The sequence below is a fragment of the Camarhynchus parvulus genome, chromosome 7 (assembly GCF_901933205.1).
Source record: "Camarhynchus parvulus chromosome 7, STF_HiC, whole genome shotgun sequence".
NCBI lineage: Eukaryota > Metazoa > Chordata > Aves > Passeriformes > Thraupidae > Camarhynchus > Camarhynchus parvulus.
In genome coordinates this window covers 13,814,303-13,826,653 of record NC_044577.1, presented here as the reverse complement: position 1 = coordinate 13,826,653, position 12,351 = coordinate 13,814,303, and the positions used below count along the sequence as shown (strand labels likewise).

Sequence of the window (12,351 nt, the reverse complement as noted above, 5' to 3'; positions counted from 1 at the left end):
CATGAGATTACACCAGTAGACAGCATTAACTTGAAGGCCACAGAATAGAACCTTATAAAGTTCAACAACCAACAAGCATAAGGTTTTGCACCTGGGAAAACATAATGCAGGAGCACAGCACAGGCTGGGATCTCACTGGGGAGTAGCTCTGACAAAGGGACCTGAGGATCCTGGTGGACAAGCAGCTCAGTGGGAGTGAACAGTGCTGCTGAAGCAAAGAAAGCCAGCAGGAAGGACACTGGGCTGCATCAACAAGGACATCACCAGCAGAGAGATAGAAGCACAGAAGTCATTATCCCACCAGTATCATCTTTCACCTGGAAGGTGCTACTTCCAGGCCACACCTGGAATACTGGACTCTGTTTTGGTCCCTGCTATATTAAAAATAAAAAAAAAAAGAAAAAAAAAAAAAAAAGATGTGGACAGGCTGAAGAGGGTCCAGAGAAGGGTCACAGAGATGATCCAAGGACTGGGAAGCCTGCCATATGAGGAAATGCTGAGAGAACTGCGTTTGTTCAGCCTTCGAAAAAGGCTGCTTAGAGGAGACCATATCACCATGTTCCAGTATTTATAGGGTGGCTAAAAAGAAGATGGAGACTCATTTTACAAGGAGCCACATGGAAAAGATATGGGGTAATGGATATATCTTATTCCTGGGCAGATTCCAGTTAGACACAAGAGGAACATTTTTCGCAATGAAAACAGCCAGCCATTGGAATGGTCCTGCCAGTCAAAGGATGGATTCCCCAACAGAGGGGATTTAAGATTCAGCTGCACAGGGTATTAAGCCATCTTGTATAGACTGTGCTTTTGTCAAGAAAGGTTGGATCAGACAACCCTTGAGGTCCCTTCCAACCTGGTATTCTATTATTCCTTCCTCTGTTCTCAACAACTTAATCTGTCACAAATTCCAATGGTGGGGAAGTTGTGAACTTTAGCAGTGTTATAGAAAGGCTTCCATGTAAGAAGGAAACATGATCAAAATCTTTGCTTTCAGTCTGGACTTACCTTGTCCTCCCAAGATGCCAGTTGACTTTACCACCATTTCAAGCTTTTTGTCCCAGGTAAAAGTACGAATATAGTCTGTTACAATAAAAAAAATCCACACACAAATATGTTTTACATGTTTTAATCCAAGTAACACTGTTTTAAAATGTATCTATTTCCCCCCAAAGAGGGCAGGAAAGCAGCAGTGCTTTATAGCCAGAGCTTCAGTGTTTTCCCTACCAATTGCCTCATTTTCTGTATTATGTTTGGGTAGGGTGAATACAGTCTTTCAAATGTCCAGCAAGATCACAATCAACTCTTCCTGTCTCCCCAAGAACAGGCTGCCCAAGCACATCTGTCTTTATCCATGTTGGAGTGTCAAGGGCTTATCTACAAGGGTCACTTCACTCACCCTCATCCCAGAAGCCCCACTAGAAGCACTGAGGCTTGGACACCTCTCCATTTAAATCAGTATTTGTCATCACTGCAGCCACCTGCAGGTTTGATAACAGAATGGAAGGGATTGCCACTTTATGATAGAGAGGACTGGAAACATCACCAGTGACCCTGACTGGCAGAGGGGGCAGCAAGAAGACAACTTCTGAATTGTTTCCAAGCCCTTCCAGAAAAGGCATGCTCAGTCACAAGCACATGAACATTTGGGCCAGCAAAGCTAAAGCTGTAGTAAGATCAGTTTTCACAGACCTAATTTACTTGTTTCCTGTATCACATAAGGATCTAAAATAGGTAGAGGTACTGACCTCAGGTTCAAACACAGTTCACGCTTAATTTTTTTAGTTCCAATCCAACACAAATTTAGCCCGAGTACTTAAGTTCTCAGGGTATCATCTAAAGAATATTCTGATACCCTGATACAGCAGACATGTTCTCCCTTCTTGATAATATTTGTGTTAAATGCTGAAGGAAACTGGTATCTTTAAATATCACATAAAATATATCAGATAAGACTTGGCATACAGCAACAAAAAGCCACACATACAGGAGAAGCACATGGTCAGTGTAGTCCCATCCTGTTTGTTCCAATATTCAAGAGTCTACAAATCTAGAAAGTAATAACAACTTGCAACAAGCAAGAGCTTGCTTTGTAGGTGGGACTTTAATTCTCAACTAGAAATGTTATTGAAATGGCTTTTGAGCTTTATCAGAATAAATGTAATCCAGACCTCCTGTCCTGAGATCTCATCTGGAAGCATTTCTGAGCTGGGTTTCAAGACCATTTCCCTAAGTCAATTCCACATCCTGCAAAACTGCCTCATCTCTAAGTCTTTTATCCTACAGAAGTTTGTCTATCTAAACCATCTCTTTTCCTGTCTCTACTTTCCAGTCACAAGTCAGAGGATGCAGCAAGGTAATTACTAAATTGCCACCCACATTATCTAGATCAGACTATACGATTATATGAGATCCCATGATGTTCAACTTCTTTCTTCCAACCCTACCAATACTGTTTCTCCTTAGAGCCCCTCCACACAAGATTTAAAAGCCTACGTAAACATGACTAAACTAAAGTTTACAGATTGAACACATAAAAGCATACAAATAACTCAACTGCAGTCAAAGTCTAGGTTAAACTACCTTTGAGGCCTCCTGCATATACTCATAGCAATGCAAATGCTAATCTGAGCCTATGAGAGACCTGCAGAGAAGACTTACAGGTGTTCAAAGTGGAGGCAGTAAGAGGTGAGGGTGGTGTTCCACCAGGGAGAAGACAAGATTTCCTAACACATATCTCTCTGGGGGGAGCATTATGAACATCTAAACCAGAAGGAAACCATTTCATCATCTGAGAGCAACAAAAGACGAAAGACAACGTACCAATGATCCCAACGACCAGCTCGTTGTTGGTGTCATCACGCCCCACCAGCAGGGAATAGTCGATGATGAGATGGCTGGAGAGGAACTGGGAATCACTGTGTATGGAGGCTTTCAGCACAGCTTTGCAATGGGAACGGATGTACAAAGGGTTGTCCCGAACCATCTTCAGAAGGTTTTCATCCAGCAGGACCACATCACAAGTTTCTTTGCCTGTCTCTGTTTTAACATTTCTATTCCGGAGGGAGCCCTTCAGGTCAAACACCTGCAAATGGAGAACAGCACTGCTTTGTTTCATTTTTCTGGGTTAAAGACTTCAGTACCTAGCACTTGAGAAGGCAGCACAGCTGGGCAACTCTTTCCTTTTCTTTAGGAGGAAGACAATTAACAAAAAATATTTTGTAGAGAATAGCACGTAAGCCTAGGTGAAAGCTCTGCCACCTCAATTCACAAGTTTTAGGCTAGTTGTTTCACTAATATTTAGTCTAAACTAAGAGAAAAAGGGTGCCTCTACTTTTTATATTGTCTAGGCAAACTCAGTTCTCCAGCCAGTTTCTATAGAGTTAATTGCTGACAAAAGCAAAGCCAATGAAGAGGGAGGTGGGTGGTGCATGAAGCACCAGTTAACATGGGCAAAGCAAATGACAGACCCATCATGAGGCTGGAAATTATCTCTGAGGCTCTCCAAAGTCCTGCTTCAAGGACTTCTCCTGCTTCTCCCTGTTAGAGAAGGTTGTTCAAGTTCTGTCCAGTCAAGATTTCACTATCTTGCGTGGAATAGACTCCCCAGTCTGTTTGGGTTTCTGTTTAGTAGTGCCCGAGCCCTTCTCATGACTTAAACAACAAACAAGCAAAAAGAAAACCCACAACATCCTTTACATCCATCTAGAATTCCCTCCATACACCTCCTCCCACAAATATTCCTTGTTTGAGGTCAGGCACTGAGAGGTAAAGTGGAAAGAACTGATACTGTCTAGGTTTAGAAGTGATGTTTGTTTGAACTTCCTTTTCAGCTTCAAATCTCTATTTAAAGGGTATTTCCCCCTAGTAATTTTAATATCTTCATTCCAATGCCTGAAAAAGATGGCTTTTCCTTGACTAAGAGCAAGACTGAACTCAAAATCTTGTCCCACACCTGAAGGGGTTCCAAGAAAGAACAGTGGGTTGAAAAAAAACATTAATTCCTCCCACTACAGAGTAACTCTCTCTGAGTGAGGCTCTCATTCTAAACTAATTATTCTGTAATTCCAGTCAGTTCCTCTGAAAGTTTTGTAAAAAGATTTTACCTTTTCATAACCAGGTTAGTAAAGCTTTCTCTCAGACACCAGAGATACAGGGACAAACAAGATTTCTGAAGACTGCACCCTGCACAACAGCTATCTGAACTAGCCAAGAGAGGCATCAAGCTCCTGAGATCACATAACAAGGAAGAGACACAAACTGTCACCCTTGAGCAGTGTGAGAGGTCAACAGCACATGCAAAATTAAAAGTCACCTAAATGGCTACGAATGACCCTGCTCTGTCTCCCAGTCACAATTGCACTGCAAGGAACAGAACACTTTGCTCTTACCTGAGCCATTTTCCTGCCATAGAAAAGGTTTTCCATGACAAGCAGATCCAGCTTCTTTTCAGTGTTGTTTTGAGAGTTCTTGTAACCGATTCGATAGACCCCAAGGATTTTAGCCAGTGCTGTGGGCTTCTAATGAAGACAAGACATGGGTTAAGATGTGTGTAGAGACAATCAGCAACCCCATACCAGAAGCACCACTGTTGTCTGACTGTGTATTACAGTTGAGAAGTCCAAGTATAATTTCCACTTAACAACTTAAAAACCCATTATTAATGTAACTCATATCCTCCAAAATTTTCTTTTATTTAAATGAAAAAGGTTAATAGAAACTTCTACTAGTCTTTAAAATCCAGAACACTGCCTAAAATAAAAAGCCCTTTTTTTAATACCTTCTGTTGAACTGCATTAGTGATGTAAGTGAAGTAGTGTGGAGCAAAGTCAAGGAATGACTGGACTTCCAGACGAGGCATTTGCTTCAAGATGAATCTATCATCTGTTTTAACATCAGACAGAGGCAACAGGGTTACATACAATAAGTGATGTATATTCACAATTTTTTAGGACTGTCACATAGCTGAAATGGTTTAAAAAATTAAAGCACTACAATTCTCTTAAATCCTTACCCTCAGAAGCTCATTTCTAGATTATTTTTACTTCACATATTCTGAATTTCAGCCTCCCTGGATTTCTACCTTCCAGTAAATCATGGACAAGAGACTGATTACACTAGATCTACCTCAGCTATACAGTCTTCCTATACAGCCAACAGAAACTGCCTACAGACCATTTTGTTCAATATTTGTTTTACACAGAAGCCTAGAAACGGCCAAAGTTCTAAAAAAAAATTAGATTAACAATAGCACAAGAGATTATAAGAAACACTGTGTCTTTAACAACAAGTTTTCCTTGAATTATACTCAAGTTTTTGTTTTCTGAAGCCTGCCTGAGAGTACAACCCTTCTGTTCAATTGGCCTTCCTAGCTGCTACTGCTGAAAAACAGAACTATATTTTGTTTTCCTGCACATACAAAGAGACAAACAATTTGATACTGAAGACCCCATAGCAACCCACTTAATTTTCCCTTCTCAGTGACCACTTAACAATCAGCAACCCTCTGGACAGAGGTTATCAGGGATTAAATGACACACTAACCACCACCACACAGAAATAACAGCCCTAATTACTTGGGGGGAAGAAGCTGCATTTACCCTCAGTCACATAGAATGCAGCTCCAGATTTGCCACCTCGTGCCTGCCAGGGCATGGAGTGAGAGAGGGATCGGATGAAATCCTCCTCACTGCTCCCCAGGATCACTTCACGCATCCTGTGAAACTCCCCAGCGTAATAAATCCGGCAGTAGAACTTGGCATTCGCATCTGAGAACTCTGCAAAAAATTGTTTTCCTCAATAACAGCATGCAACATGCACTGACTACCCGAGACAACACTGAGATTCTACTCGTGTCTAGAGGAGTATTACTGTGCTACACATCTCTCTCATGCTTATTGTAATTCAGAAATTTCAATGAATGAGATTTAAATGGAAAATGACAGGAAAGTAAATTCCCTCTAGATAAGCTCATAGGGAAGTGTTCGAACAAAAGAACAATTAAAAAAAGTTTATGGAGTATTTTTGCAAAAGAGATTGATTGCAGTAAGTAAAAATTCAATTGCTATTTTCTTGATTTGCTTTTCCTTCATGATACCAAGAATACCAAGAAAAAACAACTATTAAGTTCAAAACTGACACTGCACGTGCATGAAGAAATGAGTTTGCCAGCTAAGACTAAGTTGTTATTTACAACTACTCACGGAGCTCCACATGGGGATTCACCACCTGTTTCTTCTGTCCATCTCCTCCATCTCCATCATCTGAAGGCATAAAGGGCATTTGGTCAGGGCTGTTCACTATTATCACCTAGAAAGCCACATTAGGTACTACTTGTAAACTCACTTTACAAGAAAAATATTTTCTTTTTTTTCCCGAGAACACAGAGGGAACTATACACAGGGAATTAGAAATACAGCTATAATTGTATCACATAATACATATGCTAGAAGGGCAGGGCACTGCTGTTTATGGACACAAATCCAGCCTCTCTTCATTCATTTTCCACGAGCTAAAACAATGAGAACTAAACAGCAAGTGAGAAAGACAGGACTGCTTAACTAGAGTCAACTCAAAGGCATTCAAGACCAGACTACTCCATGTCCCTATAACTTGGATTTGAAAGATCCTGTTTCCCTTATTACAAAGAAAAGCAATGTACTTAGGAAAAAACATATTTGATGTTCCAAACTATTCATTTTCAGTGCATGCTGAGTAACCTTGGACTGTTGAAAAAGTACAAGCAGGAGTGCATTTGGGGCCTTGCATGGATGAATGAGGTTTGGGAGAAGTACCAAGCCAAGAGAGAAGATGAACTCTGCAGTCTTGTACCTTGTGCCTCTGCTCCTTGGTTTTCTGCTCCCTCCTTGCCCATCTGTCCAACCTGGTAGTAAGCACTGTCAGCACCACGTAAGGTCTCTTTCTTCTGCAAAGACAGGTCTGGGCTCTTCCCTCCCGTGCCACGGAAGAAAGACAAAACACCAGATGGTTTCTTTGCTACAGTGAAAAGGAATAGAAAAGATGGTGTTGGCATTTCCACAGGCAGTTTAATAACAGCATGACTCCTATGAACATTCCACATTCATTGTTCTATGTGAAGCAATGATGCCATTAAAGTAACTCATTTGCAACTTCAGGCAACTAAAGTCCATGACGGTGGATGATCCAGTGTTCTAAATAGCATCCTAGGGTGCAGAGACATTTGAAAACACAGACCAAGAATAAGTGTCTTTAATATAGTAAGAACTTCATGTCTCCATTTCAAGATATTTTAACTGCATCTCTTTAAAGAAGGCAAAGCCAAAAGTGCATTATAACCCACTGAACAAGCTAGATTCAAGAACAACCTTAGGTTCACTACATAATAACATTAAATCAGGGAATGACAGTTTGATCTCATAATAGTTCTCATAAGAACTATTGATGTCATAAGATCTTTATAAAACTACAAAGCCCACACACTCCCATTCCTCACAAGTGTTACATTAAGTCGAGACTAACACTAGCCACAATTTCAACTCTGAATGCTGCTTTTTCTTCTCCACATGAACAAGAATCCAGGTTAAATGGACTCAAGTCAGAGCTCAGATTAGCACCATGGATGATTTTGGTTAAATGGCCTTACGCTGCTCTGGCTCTGCACTGCGAAGGGGACACATGTTAGCCTCAGGCAGGCGGACAGGGCTGCTGCTCTTGGGTTTGCTGTCTGACATGCTGAAAGGAGAAAGAACAAAGAAGTGATGAACCAACAAATGCTGCCACCCAAGACACTACTGCTTTATGCCTAAACATTTATTTCTCTCCCCTGCCTAAACACTAAAGGAAAAAAGACACCATTTAAAGGTGTAACAGTGTGGGACTCTCCAAAGTTGTCCTCCTCCATCTTCCTAAAAAGTATCTCTTAAGGTCCATAGCAAAGTTCCATCCATGACCGCAGCAAAGTAAGCAGGCCCAGTATTCCTACCATGCATGCAGCCAAGAGATTAGGTGATGGAGCCAGTGTGGTCCATAATGTGAAATGGAAACTCACATACTGAAGTATGTGCTGGTTACATGGAATGAGTCAGATTCCATCAGAAAGCAGACACCCTAACAGGGACATATTTTGAGGGCTTTTCCCCATCCTAGTTTTGGCTTATTCACTACCATCACTATGCCTTCACTCTATGTACTGTAGCTCCTGCATGTAACCTGTTTGGTTGTAGTCCTTCTTCAGAACTGCTCTTCAGAGATGCTTTGGACAACTCATCCAGGGCATTTCTGTACTCCTTGCAACTGATGGGGAAAGAAAAAAAGAAAGGGGAAGGGGAAGGGAAAGACCCAAAATAATTAAGTGTTCTCTTGGAAATTCTGCAATACCAGCCCAAAGATTCAGTTCAGAGACAACCACAGGAAACAAAACACCATAGTACAAAAACCTCTGCTTTATTTTTTTTATTATTAGAACTTTTTTTCCTTACAACAGAAGCTGCTCTAGACAATACTGCAGGAAAAATATCCCCTTATTTTTCCCCCTCCCACAATTTAAGAATGCACTTCTTAAAAAATCTGCTGCCTTGTGACATGCAAACCCAAAGGTTTACTGAAGCAGCTGGCAAGAAGAGCTGAGCAGTAACAAGAGCTGCTATGACCAAAGGTAGGCAAGAAACAGACTGCAGTATCAATACAAATAGCTGTTCCTCAACTCAGTTGCACTTCCTCCAGCTAGAGAGGCTGAGCAAACCTTAGCTTGCACTTCTTTCTCTAGTGATAGATATCTCATTAAAAGAAACACCACAAAACTAAGTCATTTTTGCATACTAGAGTTCCACTAAAGAAGTCCAAAAACCAGTTGCACTTTCATTATCTCAGCAGTAAGAGGAAAGAATCCCATCTTTGGCAGAAACTCTAACACAGCTTAATATAGAAATTCTATCATGCTTGTTCTCTATCATCAAAATTTAAATATTCCTCCACACAAAAGCTGCAAAAGTAAAGTATGTCAGATGAAAAGCCAAATCACACCAGTACCTGAGAGCAAAGGCTATGATGGAGCTTGGTTCTTTCTCACAGACTGCAATAGGTACACGTTCATGCTCATACATTAAATAGTGCTTATCTGGGTCACTAAATGAAAACAAGAGACTGTTAGCAGATCATAAAAATTTGTGTAAAGAATAGAAGTTTTGGTCAAAACCCAGATATCATCACTGCACTCCCAGGCACAAGCTGCAAGTCTCAGCATAGAACCAAAGTCCCCCAGATCAGCTTCTCCAACAGACACATTCATAACTATGTGGTTAATTCTAAATGGTAGAGTGTTAGGGAAATCAGCATTTCAAGCAAGCTGCTTGGATCAGAAGACCAGCTTTAGGTTAGAATAAGAGTCTATTTCTGTTTAGCAGCCACTGTTTCTAATGGCACCAAAACCTGCCCGAGTTTGATTTGACTATCCAGCAGCATAGCCTAGACTGAACTTAGGGGACAAACCTGGACTCTTTTCTAAACAGGCAGTTTATCACAGAAAATTCCTCAAAGCCTCCTGGATTCCTGTATGATTTTTTTTCCACTGATCTGTAGGGTCAGTCATTTAGCTTTTACCTCATCAGCCCAAGGCCTGTGCTCCTACACTGAGGTGGGATTCCCAAGTTAAACTCAGGCTGCCAAACGTTAGGCTCATGTCAAACGAGAAACACTACAAAGCACGCAGACCAAGTAGCAGAAAGACTTTCCAGTCTGCCCATCTTCACACCACAGGGACACTTGAGGGCACATGCAGTAGCCATTGAACCTGACCTACACCCAGACAATGCCAATTTGAGTCCAACCCTTGGAAGACCTCTGGAAGCAAAAACAAGATGCAGGCATGTAGCTTTAGTAAAGTCTTTGTTAAGGAAGGGCATTTCCACTCTCTCCCTGCAGCAATGGAGCTAGAAGGCACCTTTCTCCCATCTTCCCCACCCCTTCATCTCTCACAAAAGCCCTGAGGAGGCATGCCTGCTAGGAGGAAACTAATACTGGCTTTACCCAAGGGCAGATCATTCATAAGAAAGGTGATTAACCTACAATCACCTAGAATGGACACAGAAAACTTCCTACCTTGACAAAGTTCTCCATCTTACTCAGGCAAACTCAAGTAATGGCTTAAATTACACACTGAGCAAAGGAAGCATGCATGGCTCTGCCTGCAATCTGACAAGGCTGCTGATTTTGTACATTTTATATATTCCCTTGCAGTACTTACAAGGGAAAGGGAATGGGGTTATAGTTGTTTCCAGGCAAAAAGTTAGCCAAAATAGCTTTCATAGTAGACTTCTCCTTCACTTGGCTGTCTGTAGATCCCAGTGAGTGTCCATCAAACACATCTGGAACAGACACATGTCAGGTCTGCATCACAATATCAAAGTTCAAGCTGTAAATTTAGAAGGATGACTACAGACCACAGAGTTAACAGTTATTTATCATTTCCTGAAAGGATCTTGTGGACTTGGCACAGAAAAGCAAGAGAAAGAAGACGAGCACAACTGAACTATACCTTCTGAGCTGCTTGTTGTGTCCTGTTCAGAGAGTGTGTTGGCACCAGTCATATGCTCCGATGCAACCTCTGGAGAGGTGGGCAGCTGCAGGTGGGTGGAGCCTGTGGAGCTCTGACTTGATAAAGTCGTCAGGAAACGATCCTCTGAGAGTACAAGGACAGTTAAGGACAGAAGAAATAATTTTACATGACTGTCAGAAGTGATACTGTCTGCTCCCAGCCCAAGCTATAACCAGCACCTACTTTCAGAAAGTTTTTACTTAGAAAGCAGGTGAGGCCACACAGACCAAAGGACTGGGAAAGCTCATCAGTGCAGCACCTCCAGAAAATGTGTACTCCTACAATCGCTACTAACTTCAGCTCCCACAAACTGGCAGTATGCCTTACAGGTAAGAGATCTCAGCATCCATAACCAGATCACAGAAGAGGCAAAAGGCATTTCCCAAATTCCATTTAGTTATTCAGTTAATTAGAAAGCTTCTGAAAGTTTTTAAACTAAAGTTCAATGGAAAATTCTTGCGGGCCAATTTACTAAACACTAGTAATTCAGCTTCATATTAGAAGCAGATGGCCAACTTTCTATCTTACCACTAGCAAAAACAAATGTGACATGATGGGGATTTGGTATTTCTCTGATCTATCAAATTTGGAAAAAGCTCCCATATTATGTCAGGAAAAGGGCTACAACATGCTTCTATTGGTATATTATGAAAAATGAGTCACAGACCTTTCTCTCCATTTTGCAGCGCTGGAGAAGCATTGCGTGGGGAAGCATCCATGCTGCTGATCTAGGCAGAATAACAAAACCACAATGTTGGTGCCAAGCTCTTAACAGTTCTATTTCCTCCTGTGTGGAGCACTTACAAAAGCAGATGTATTACAACTGAGCACTCCTGCCCACTTCTCAGCCTCTGTATGTCACTGTATCTGTTACCATATGAAAAAGACAAGGCAACAGCAACTCAAGCTCACAGGATGCTTATGATGGCTGTTACCTGTGTATGCTGCTTTAAACACTACACTTCCTCTCTAAGAACCTCCTTCCTGCTAAATCAAGGTAAGGTTTGCTTTAGCACCTAACAAATATGTGTTAAGTGGAAGGGGCATTTGTGCATGCAGCAGAACAAATCCAGGGTCTCTAGGAGTTTTTAGTGCATCTTGCTACCATAGAACTATTGGAAGTTCAGCCTCTCAGTATCATGCTTATATTGTCCTGCCTTGCAGCCCAGATATTTCCTCAGAGCTCCAGCTCCCCAAAGGGTGGAAGTTCAGCATGCTGGCATGTGTGTCCTTGGACAGAGCTCTTGAGGCAGCAGTCCAAAATCCATCCCTTCGGTCAGTTCCCACAGGATACATCCTGAAAAGCCATTTTCAGTCCTTCCTGCATCATTTGCTCTGTTATTTGTCAATATTATTTGTCTTTTCTTTTTCACAAGGGGTGCACCTGATGGGCAACAACCTAGGGTTGAAGGAGACGGCCCAGCTCTTATCTAGGCACACACTCGACAACGACTGCAACTCTCTGGTGGCAGTGCTCACATCAACACTATACAAACATCACAGAAAATCAGCATCTCTTTAATAACTATTAAAGAGCACTCAAGCCAGTCTTAAGACTATTGTGCTGCCCCAGGAAAAAAATGTTTAAGAGGTTTATAGCCTGTTAGCCATACCTTGCTTTCTTCACCTTGCCTCAATCTCCCAGGGCTGGGTGGTACTGATGGACGTTTTCTCCCTTTCTCTTGTTGGAAGAGATCCTGCAATCTTAAACAAAAAATAATACTAAAACAAACAAACAAAAACTACCCACACAAAACCACCACACCAAAGAAAAATTA

General features: G+C 41.5%; 1 protein-coding gene across 5 annotated transcripts in view; it reads right to left on the bottom strand.

Moving 5' to 3' along the window:
- Positions 1 to 12,351, bottom strand: part of PIKFYVE (phosphoinositide kinase, FYVE-type zinc finger containing) — a 64,733-nt gene that overhangs the window by 4,128 nt on the left and 48,254 nt on the right. For 4 of the 5 annotated variants that reach the window (XM_030952799.1, XM_030952798.1, XM_030952801.1 and 1 more), the window contains 14 exons: positions 12,187 to 12,277; positions 11,241 to 11,301; positions 10,514 to 10,657; positions 10,223 to 10,343; positions 9,010 to 9,105; positions 8,191 to 8,274; positions 7,625 to 7,713; positions 6,832 to 6,996; positions 6,204 to 6,263; positions 5,601 to 5,777; positions 4,781 to 4,884; positions 4,392 to 4,520; positions 2,824 to 3,085; positions 1,009 to 1,083 (listed from right to left, as the gene is read on the bottom strand). In XM_030952799.1, coding sequence (XP_030808659.1) covers positions 1,009 to 1,083; positions 2,824 to 3,085; positions 4,392 to 4,520; positions 4,781 to 4,884; positions 5,601 to 5,777; positions 6,204 to 6,263; positions 6,832 to 6,996; positions 7,625 to 7,713; positions 8,191 to 8,274; positions 9,010 to 9,105; positions 10,223 to 10,343; positions 10,514 to 10,657; positions 11,241 to 11,301; positions 12,187 to 12,277 — 1,658 coding nt within the window. Of the gene's footprint in view, positions 1 to 1,008; positions 1,084 to 2,823; positions 3,086 to 4,391; positions 4,521 to 4,780; positions 4,885 to 5,600; positions 5,778 to 6,193; positions 6,264 to 6,831; positions 6,997 to 7,624; positions 7,714 to 8,190; positions 8,275 to 9,009; positions 9,106 to 10,222; positions 10,344 to 10,513; positions 10,658 to 11,240; positions 11,302 to 12,186; positions 12,278 to 12,351 lie in introns of those variants that run through there. The other variant, XM_030952802.1, reaches the window with a different exon arrangement.